General features: G+C 42.7%; 1 protein-coding gene across 1 annotated transcript; it reads left to right on the top strand.

The window, feature by feature from the left end:
- Window positions 1–1,704: 1,704 nt before the first annotated feature.
- On the top strand, window positions 1,705–10,547 carry notum1b (notum, palmitoleoyl-protein carboxylesterase b). Its single transcript, XM_080880272.1, has 11 exons — window positions 1,705–2,426; window positions 3,182–3,234; window positions 3,386–3,481; window positions 5,105–5,165; window positions 6,049–6,107; window positions 7,998–8,100; window positions 8,179–8,370; window positions 8,575–8,672; window positions 8,765–8,912; window positions 8,996–9,043; window positions 9,797–10,547. Exons 1-11 carry the CDS (start codon window positions 2,062–2,064, stop codon window positions 10,119–10,121), a joined length of 1,548 nt encoding a protein of 515 aa, XP_080736398.1. The 5' UTR covers window positions 1,705–2,061; the 3' UTR covers window positions 10,122–10,547.
- Window positions 10,548–10,691: the final 144 nt, after the last annotated feature.

Raw genomic sequence — 10,691 nt, 5'->3', positions numbered from 1 at the left:
GTGGTGCCAACAGATGGAGAGGTGTGAGGCCAGAGCTTCAGAGGCCGAACAACTGACTGATTGACTGACTGCTTCAACAGCAACATTTAAAGACAAAGTCCACCTGGGAAAGAGAGACAGACAGACAGAAATGAATGCGCTTCTCAGTCCTAGTGGGAAATTGCCACCATCTGAACAAGCAAACAAACAATCAGTTTCCTTCCTCGCTCAGCAGGACTGAAACTTCAAAACTGTCTGGATAGAGCGCAAACTTATAAAGGCATCTGCAGTGGGTTTTACATGCTGAGAGACCTTTTTTTAAGTGTTCCTTTCATCATAAAAAACCATCAAAGATCGAAATCAAATTACAGGCAGTGTGTGAATGTTAGTCATCAGAGGACGGTGGATCTGGTGAATGAATGGGGACTTTTAAAGATGAGCAGATGTAAAAGAAACAATATGGGAAAACATAGCTTTCTGGTGTTAAACATATGGCTCATGAGCTACATGTGTCCCACCCATAGGTCCAGTCTGGCCTCCTGGATGGCTTAACAAGATGTGAAAATCTCAGAGAACCTTTCACTTCACCAGAAGTTAACCTGTGTTTTAAGTGGTTAAAATGAATCACATGATTGCAGTAGCTGTACAAACAATTCATTTTATCCAAGTTTCACCATCTTCTTAGAAAAAGAAGCTTAGGGATTAAGAATCACTTTTCTTTTGAGCCTAGATGTGCGGAATTATTCTATTCTATTTTTCCAGTGGCTGGAAAAACAAGATCTCCCAGAGAAGAACACACAAACCACTTCATACTGGCAAAGATTGTCTTAATGGGGAATCATACAATGTTTTTATTGACCCAGCACACTTGAAATTAAATTGGTCACATATAAAATGACATTGACACCACTGATGAGTTCTCCAACCAGGCCAGCCAGTGCCGGTTCTCAAACTGCTTTGGGATTCTGTTCATCTGTGAGGTTTAACGACACAATAAGAAGTCAGTTTTGGAAAAAATGGTTGTAAAGGAAAAGTAAAAAGTGGAGAAGATGAAGCGCTGGCTCACATTTACAATAAGGATGAGTCAAAGGCCTTCAATACAGTCAACAGTTACAACAGAGTTAATAATTGTCACATAATAATCTAAAACTCACATACCGCAAGCATAGATTAAATATTTTACTTGTCAGTAATAAGTGTTGATTTATGCTTTAGTGTGACTCAAAGCGATATCTGTTCGCCCTATCGCTGTCTACACATACCACACTCGTGATTTAAAAACTTCCAGCGACCTTATCTCCTGTTGTGAAATAGCCCAAAAGATTATCTGATTTCTATCTTGAGCCACAAACACAAAGAAAATGCAGTTTAACTCTGAAGCGCATAAAAAGCCGCAAAACATGTGCATCAGTGGCGTGACCTTCTGCAGCGGAACGGCGTGTCCAACTGCGTTTTTTACTCACACACTATGTTCATCAAAGACACTTCAAAGGCTGCGCGGTCATATGATGACACAACATCAAAGGGGCCGGGGGTATGAGTGAACCGACTGAGGGGGCGTGCCAGGCATACGCGCGCTCTTGGTGTGAGACCCACGCCCCGCAAGGAGCATCCGCCAACGATAATAACGATTGGCCCGCGGGAGTGAGAAGCACGGGGGCAGGCAGGGGGGACGGGGGGAGGAGAGGGGAGGACCTCAAATAAATTCCCTCTTCATCCGCAGCTTATAAGACCTGAACCAAAAGGCAACAGGTCACTGGATAGACTGAGCTGGACGGAACTTCAGAAATTTTTACGCACGGAAGAACCCGTTTACTGGACGAACTGCACGCGATTTAAGGAAATGAACTGGAACTGCACGCGCATTTTGCATGGTTTTGAATCCAGATACCCATCTCTCAGGGCACCATGGAGACCCATAAGCTGTTTTTACCCAGCACTGCTGGTATAGGAGACCGTTTGCTTGAACTCTCCATGCGCTTTCGAAGAACTTCCCGTCGATCTACCCACTCATAGGATATGCTGTGTTTTCTTCAGAGTCCACGCAAACACGCGAGGAACGTTCTCCAGTAATAATTAGAAATGCAGAGCCGTGGTGTGGCGAGAAACTCACTTGGACTGTCCGCGGTGCGCTCCTGCTTGCTGCTGCTCTTCATCCACCTGAGCGCACCGGTGGAGGCGAGGAGAGTGCGCGGCGGTCGGGCGCAAACACGGAGGGTGCAGCAGCAGCAGCAGACGCCCCCGCCGTACAGGGAGCGGGTGGAAGGAGCAGAAAGCTTCCCGTTAGACTTCACAGCTGTGGAGGGCAACATGGACAACTTTGTAGTGCAGATAAAGAACTTAGCGCAGTCACTCTATCCGTGCTCTGCGCAAAAGCTGGACCAGGACATGAAGCTGCACTTTTTGAAGAACGTGTCCGTGACTTGCAACGACGGGTCACCTGCAGGGTAAGTGAATGGCCTGCAGATTCTTCAGAGTTTCTTAATGACCTACAGGCGTGATTTAAAACCACAGTTTTGTCATTAATTGGTAAGAATCTGAGACACGGAGGGGCAGATACACCCAACACCCGATCTGCGTTTTACTACTGGTTTAGATCCGTGTGCTCCATTCCCGTGTCACTCCGGATGTGACCAAAATGGATCAAAGGATCAGATCAGAGAGAGCGCCATGCACGCTGCAAATTAGCGCGTACACGAGAGGGAGAGCGCGAGCGAGGAAGAGAGAGGGGCATTTATTCTTGCTCTGGCGACTTTACGATATAGCAAAATTAAGAGTAATGACAACAAAGATTATAACTAATAATAGTTCAAAGCTTTATGGGGTCACCAGTTAATTCCACTCAATGTCAAAGTTTTTAAACTCTGTTCCAAGTGTAGATTATAATATATTGTGGGCCAAATATGAATTAAATCGCTGTGAATGAGATGACTCTTTCGATATGACACCCGCATCAAGTGTGAGTGTTCGTGTGCTGCCAGCAGCATGGTGAGTTTCCTGTCGCTATGTGAAAAAACACAACCGGACATGTGCGGGTCTGCAGTACCCTGGCTCCTACAGAGAAGCTTAGTGATCAGAGCCAGATCTGTCAGCTCAGGATAACAGGAAGCATCCCAAGTGTGTGGAGACTGTTTGAATCCATTCATGAATGTGTGAATACATCAGCGCTTTCACGCTGCTTTGTTTTGCTGTTCTTGTGCAGTTACTACATCAAGGAGTCAAAAGGAAGCAAGAGGTGGCTGCTGTTCCTGGAAGGTGAGGATGAAATACACCTGATTCAGACCACACGGGGAACTCAGTGCAGCTATTTGTAACCTGTGTGTGTGTGTGTGTGTGTGTGTGTGTGTGTGTGTGTGTGTGTGTGTGTGTGTGTGTGTGTGTGTGTGTGTGTGTGTGTGTGGTTCAGGTGGATGGTACTGCTTCGACAGTCAGACCTGTGAGAGCAGGTATGAGACGATGAGGAGACTGATGAGCTCCACCAAGTGGCCACTAACCAGAACAGGTACAGGCCCTACAGTGTGTGCTTGCAGAATCCACTTCTACACATTGCCGTCTCTATCTGGCTGCTCATTTACTAACAGCTCGCAATTTCTTTTGCTTTTCCGAGGCTGCCCAAATTGACACATGGCACTGCTTCTCTTCCTCTCCATCATCATGAAGTGTCCTTGGAAGCTGACTGTAGTAAAACTCCATTAAATAACAAAAATGCTTGTTATCATGAGCCAGAACAGCTGTAGTTATTAGAATAGACAATTAATGAAAATTACTGCTGTCTGAATAAATAAAGCAAGCAGACCAAAACAGGCTCCACCTGTTAACCTCTAGAAGTTTCCTTGGGCAAGATACTGTATTTAGTTGTATGTACTTCTGAAGAACCGACACATCCTCTTGGATGAAAAGGAAAACTTTTTCAGGAACCTAAAGAAGCCCAGTTGCTTTTTAAGCACTCCTGACTTTCATGCAGTGGATGAGAGAGAACCTACATAGACATACAGTGTTGTATCTTGCTCAAATAAACTTTCAGAGTTAAACAGACGGGGATCAAACCACTGACCACAAGAAACACTCAAGAATATTGTCTTTATTTAAATTAAATGAATACCTTTAGCATAATTTATACTAGTTTTTGATTTGTAGCCTCAGTTTCACGATTTTAGCTGACAGAAGTGGCACCCAGTGCGGTCTTCTGCTGCCGAAGCCCGTCATGTTGCACATTTAGAGATGCTCCTCTGTATACTTTGCTCATAACAATAGGTTATTTGAGTTACTGCTAAAGCTCAAAGCAGCCTGTCCATTCTCCTCTGACCTCTGGCATCAACATGGCATTTTCATCCAAAGAACTACTGACTGGATAGTTTTTATTTTGGGGGGTCACTTCTCTGTAAACTGTAGAAATGGTTTTGTGGGAAAATCCCAGTTGATCCGTAGTTCAGAAAATACTCAGACCAATCCATCTGGCACCAATAATAACTTAAAGAAGCTGCTTAAATCACCTTTCTTCTCCATTCTGATGCTCGGTTTGAACTTCATCAGGTCGCCTTCATTTTGTCCACATGCCAAAACGCACTGTGATTTGCCCATTCGATATTTGCTTTAATGAGGAGTTGTACCTAATGAAATGTTCTGTGATTATAGCCAGGCATGAAGGTGTTCCCTGGTTTGAGCAGATCTTGTGAATTCTCTGCACAGCCTCACAGAGGCTTCACTTTCCTCAGCAGGAAATAAAAACTTCCTCTGAATGAATGAGATCCATTGAAGTGTTTGCGTTTCCACTTTAGCTGAGATCGCACTAATCATCGTGAGTCAAACTCTCTGGTTGTTTCCCTCCAACCATCAGGGAACTCCTTGTTTGTTTATGAGTCTCTCCCTCAGACTCTGTATACTTTACACTGGTGGCCAGTGCAGCAGCCACACAGGCTCTTTAGTGCCTACATGTAAATGCTGACCAAAGCAGAGAAAGTTAACGACTGTTTGTCGCAGGGGAATCACCTTCAACGGTAAAACACAAAGCAGGATTAAAGAATTGTCGCAGCACATCTTACCTTTTTCTGACCTCTTTAACTTTACAGTTTATCTATAAAGTTACCATCATGTCACATCTCATCCATCTTCCCTCCTTTCACAGGAAGGGGAATTTTGTCTCCACAGCCGGAGGAAAACCCTCACTGGTGGAACGCCAACATGGTGTAAGAAAGCATGCCGCTCCTTCTCTGTACATTTAATGCTTTTGTGCATTTTCCCTCTCATTTTTTTCAGGGATAATTCCTTCACTTCTGTCAGAATTAAAATCTTTATGTTAATGAGTTTGTTTGTTTTTTAACATTTTGGTTGCTTCATATGAATATTTTCAGTTTGTGATCTTCTCTGTGATAAATATATACTTTTACTTTGAAGTACAAGCTCTAATTTGAAAGAAATGGAGTCAGTGTTGCCATGGCTGAGGTGATACTTGAGACAGTGAACTACTTCTCATGGGTTAATGCAAATTTAGCATACTAAAGAAGATTATTGCCTAGAACTATGCTGTTTAAATTTGATACTAAGTTACAAATAGCATTAATTATTGGAAAGCTTTCCATTTTTTGTCTTTTATATACAGTTACAGTGGTGGATGAGTGATGGGGTCAGCATATATTCAGCATAGATAGCCAAAAATAATGAAATATGTAGAATGTTAAGCCCAATCCTATCACACTGTAGGAATGAATCATAGAAATAAAGCAAAGCATCTTCAGTAGTGTGTCAAAAAATGAACATATGGAGCTGGAATTTAGCATAGCCAACACCCTTTTAAGCTTAAATGGTTTATTTGCAAGTTTCCTTGCATTTCTTGATAATTTCATTTAGAATATATACAATATAAGATACACAGTGATGTTGTTTTTGTCATTATTGCCCGGCTGTCTGCACACACTTGTGCTTGTTGTGTTCTGTCTACTGTCACACAGCCAACGGGGCTTTTTAATCTGTCAGCATCATCAAATCTAAATGTCTAAACGAGTCTGGCTGCGATTCCAGGTTGCCTGTGTTCTCCTAACAGTGTTTGTCTCTCTCCCGCGCCCCCCACAGGTTCATCCCGTACTGCTCCAGCGACGTGTGGAGCGGAGCCACCCCGAAGACAGATCAAAGTAAGACCCAGTGCGTGATCGCTCAGTGTGTGAGCTTGTGGCTCTGGTTAAGAGAAGGATTTATAAAGAAAGATTTATCAGTGGAGTCAAAGGGCTTCGTGTGTGGAGCCTCTTTTAGCTCTCAGATCTATAAATTTTTTAGCTTCCTCTTCTGGTTTATTGAAAACCTCATTATATTTTATTAGATGCGTTTCAGGCACTTGGAAAAACATCTTTGATTTACAGCGTTACAAACCAACCCACATTCACTCATCTGTTAAAACTGCAGAAATCAATAAAAGGAGGCGAAAAACAGCATTTGGAGAAATATTCACCCCTCCTGCAACTCTTTCCTCTCTTTTGTGTTTCGTCACACGTGTACGAGCTTCATACACACGAATAAAAACAAGTCCCTGCTGACTTTGGCTTCACACAGAACAGGCCTCAGTCTCCCATGTGGAAGTCCTCTGGGTAACTCGCTGTGCCCTCAACTTAACCCGTAGACCAGGGTTGTCACAGATTTTCACTTCACTTACTACGATAAGAAATCTATGACATTATCACGACATTTATAAATAATTTAAAGTAATTAATATAAGCTTTATTGACCCTGTTGAATTGGGCTGCAATTATTTCTTTGCTCTCAGTGTTCGACAACAGACAATACTGACAAAATCAGCACACATAGCATTTATATGTGCAGCAGTGCAAAGTGTGGACATGTTGGAATAAATAGGGGATGAATTTGTTACTATCTATAAATATATGTATACATGTACAAAGGAATACAAAAAAAACAATTACACAGTTATTTATGCTGTCGATCTTTTTTACAAAATATTGAGATTTCTTCTTTTTTTTTTTTAAATCATAGGATATCGTTGCTATGCAGTTCTCATGACAACCTATGATGACAAACAAAGACACAATCCATAATCATTAGTGACTTATCAATCATAAAGTTGCCACTTTATCCTTTTTGTCTCTAACAGTGAGTGCTTTCTAGCTATCATTCATATGCATTCATACTCTGATGGATTCATCGGAGAGCAAGTCGGGTTTAGTATCTTGCCCAAGGATATTTGGCATGCAACCTGGGGGAGCCAGGGATCGAACCACCAGCCGATCAGCAGCTGACCTGCTCTACCTCCCGAGCTACAGCCACCCCTTATCGTTTTTTCACTTACCCGGTGAGGTGGGGAGACGAGCCCCCGAGCGGGCTCTCGCTTCTGGTGTCAAGCGTCCGGCAAGCGTTCATAGCAACGTTGCTTTTTGATCCTTCGATGTCGGCTCTTCCTATCATTGTGAAGAAGAATTCTAACAGGGACCATAAATTATAAAATTAGCATCATGATGTATTCATTGGGACTTCATACTAGTGCTTTATTTATTTATTTATTTATTTATTTATTTATTTATTTATTTTATAAGAAACAAACTCTTTTTCCAGACAAAAATAAGCCCCCTGCTGGCCATTAGAAACAATGTAGGTTTAAGCCGCTTCACTTTTCACATCAGGAGGCTTTATCCATTTTTAATATACAGTCTATGGTCCTATCCCTTTACCTTTTTTCTCTTTATACTGTCTCTCCTGATCTGATATGAAGGCCAAGGTCTCCTATCTCAGTCTACACTCTCTACATCCTGAGTACAGCCTACTGCATCAACAGTCTTAAAACAGTAGATCCTTTGTGTTGTGTGAGGTCATTCAGTTCAATTCCTTTTATTTATATACCACCAAATCACAGCAAGTCACCTCAAGGCACTTTATACTGTAAGCTCAAGACTACTCAGCTGCCTGTCTCCATGACTAAGTATAAATCCAGGCTTCAGTGTGCCATGTGGCCTCATGTTTATAAATAACTATATTCATTTATATTCTATTCATATTTTATTTCTATTTATTCTCAGGTGATTATGCGTTCATGGGCTCTCTGATCATTAAGGAGGTGGTGAAGGAGCTGCTGACAAACGGGCTAGAAAACGCCAAGGTTCTGCTCCTGGCAGGCAGCAGGTTAGTTCAGCTTCATGTGCCTCCGTGCTCTTCACCAAAGGCGGCTGCTCACTGTTAACTCACTGTTTGTGTCTCCAGTGCCGGTGGGACAGGTGTCCTGCTGAATGTGGACCAGGTTGCAGAGCAGCTGGAGACCCAGGGATATACAGGGGTGCAGGTCAGGGGCTTGGCTGATTCTGGATGGTTCCTGGATAACAAACAGTACAAATTCACAGACTGCCTGGATACAATCAGCTGTGCTCCCACTGAAGCCATAAAGAGAGGCATCAGGTAAGATGACGACGATGCTCAAGGAGTGATATAGTGACTTTTTTTTCCACCAGAGTGTCTAAACGTTTTTTTTATTTAGCCAATACTATCCCTGTGTAGTAGCATGAAGCAGTGAATGAATGAAGGATTGAAGCTACAACCAAGAACTGTGGGAGGGACGGCCAGATAGATTTGGAAAATGTGCGATGGTTTATGTTTTTGCAGGTACTGGGGAGGACTGGTGCCAGAGAGCTGCAGGCAGGCTCACGTGGGAGAGGAGTGGAACTGTTTCTTTGGATATAAAGTCTACCCCACATTAAAAAGTGAGTCACCACACACCCCGAGGTTCTCAGCTAGACAGAAGATGATGCGTAATTTAAAGTCTGACCCACGGAACGTCCTCTCTACCCTGCAGGCCCGGTGTTCGTGGCGCAGTGGCTCTTCGACGAGGCCCAGCTGACGGTCGATAACATCCACCTGACCGGACAGCCCATCCACGAGGGCCAGTGGAGGTACATCCAGAAATTGGGACAGGAGCTGAGGCTTACGCTTCGTGACGTAACGTAAGGAAGAAAAACGCTCATACACGCTCACAGATATGATAAGACTTCAGTTTTTCTGACACTCTGCTCTTTCTGATTGACAGGGCGATGTTTGCACCGGCATGCCTGTCTCATGAGCTCATCACGAGAGCGTAAGTAAAAATCAAACCATAGATAGATAAATAGTGTAAATTTATACATAAATTGCACAGTGAGAAAATGAACCAGATCTGTGAATTGTAGTATTTCTGATTTTAAGAATAGTGGATTTGTGTGATCTCTGTAATCAGTTTTATGGATTATCCTTATGGCCCTTTTTTTGCAATATGAAGACTGATGACAGCGAACATTTATAAGTATTGCCCCAAACCTCTGCACTGTAAAGCAAATACAGTGAAATCTGAACAATAGAGAACGTGGAGTGATTTCACTCAAAATTGAAATACTTCTTGAAATGTTGTTACATATATGATTTATATGGGACTTCCAGCTTTTTTTTTTTTATCATCTATCATCACACCAAGAAACTTTTGTTTAAGAACTTTTTAATTTTCCACATCATCTATATGAATCTGCACTTGTCAGTTTCTTTGGGAATTCCCAAAAAGAATGATTTTAGTTTGTCAAACTAAAAAGGTCCCTGTGCTGCACCTCACTGTCCCAGAGTTTCCCAGACTAACAAACTGAGGTACTTTTGTTGTCTGTTTCCCTGGACATAAGGCAGGGATCCATACCCGTCCCCTCCAACTTGTGTCTCCATGAATTTTACTAAATGAACTTGAGAAATCAAACTATGAAATACTCATGAATCATCAGTTTCTTATACTTGAGCGCACTTTTCCTGTGGACTGTTCTTCATCTTAGTAACCTTTGCTCCATCACTTTTGGTCTTCCCATCACTGCAGGGACTGGACGGACATCCGAGTGAAAGGAATCTCCCTCCCCAGAGCCCTCCACTGCTGGGACCGCAGCCTCCATCACAACCTCCACATCAACAGCAGCCACAGCCACGTGACCCCTCCCGTGAGAGGTTGCCTTCTACAGCTGATCGACAGCTGCCCGTGGCCGCACTGCAACCCCTCCTGCCCGACCATTCGGGACCAGCTGACAGGACAAGAGATGAGCGTCATCCAGTTCCTGAAGCACATGGGCTTTGACGTGCAGAAGATGGCTCAGCAGCAGGGAATGGAGCCCAAGAAGCTACTGGGCATGCTCAATAACGGGAACTGAGACACTTTTTCAGAAGAGTGGATGAAAACTGAGATATCCACCAACAAAATAAACACACAAAAGTGCCTCATGAGTTTTGACAATATCGTTCAGCTGAATACAATCAAACCAGTGTTTGAGCTCTTAAACTACAGTATATGAGATCACATCAGATCAACATAACCTCCATAAATATGCAGTTTTATGTACTGTATCATTTATATGTGCAGGTCCGTCTCCGGAGTTTTGATGGGAAAGACTGGAAACACTTCCCAGTTTGTTGTTTTGGATTTTTCCAGCATGCTCTTTGTGGGACTTGGTGCTCACCTCTAAAATATCCAGTTCAGAAACCCATCTACGGTGCTGCTGTTTCAACCCTTCACCAAATATGCTGCTTTTTTTTTCTCTTTATGGAAAAGATAATTTAATGGGTAATATTTACTGATATAAAGATGAAATATTACTTTGTTCTTCAGGCCACGGTTAAAGGATTTATTTATTTTTCTACTGAAGAGATCTTTTTATATTTCCTTATGGTCAAACACAGTTAACCACCTACATACCACCAACTACATATTTGGCTTTTTACCT

This window comes from Rhamphochromis sp. 'chilingali', assembly GCF_963969265.1.
Source record: "Rhamphochromis sp. 'chilingali' genome assembly, chromosome: 4".
Classification (NCBI taxonomy): domain Eukaryota; kingdom Metazoa; phylum Chordata; class Actinopteri; order Cichliformes; family Cichlidae; genus Rhamphochromis; species Rhamphochromis sp. 'chilingali'.
The sequence above is the reverse complement of the archived record's forward strand: the minus strand, read 5'-3'. Positions and strand labels throughout refer to the sequence as shown.

What these genes read in the sequence shown, in the direction of transcription:
- notum1b (XM_080880272.1), top strand. Translation starts at nt 2,062, where the DNA reads ATGCAGAGCCGTGGTGTGGCGAGAAACTCACTTGGACTGTCCGCGGTG. An exon ending in CTGCTCCTGGCAGGCAGCAG is followed by an intron (nt 8,101 to 8,178) that starts GTTAGTTCAGCT and finishes TTGTGTCTCCAG; the next exon opens with TGCCGGTGGGACAGGTGTCC. An exon ending in AGTCTACCCCACATTAAAAA is followed by an intron (nt 8,673 to 8,764) that starts GTGAGTCACCAC and finishes TCTACCCTGCAG; the next exon opens with GCCCGGTGTTCGTGGCGCAG.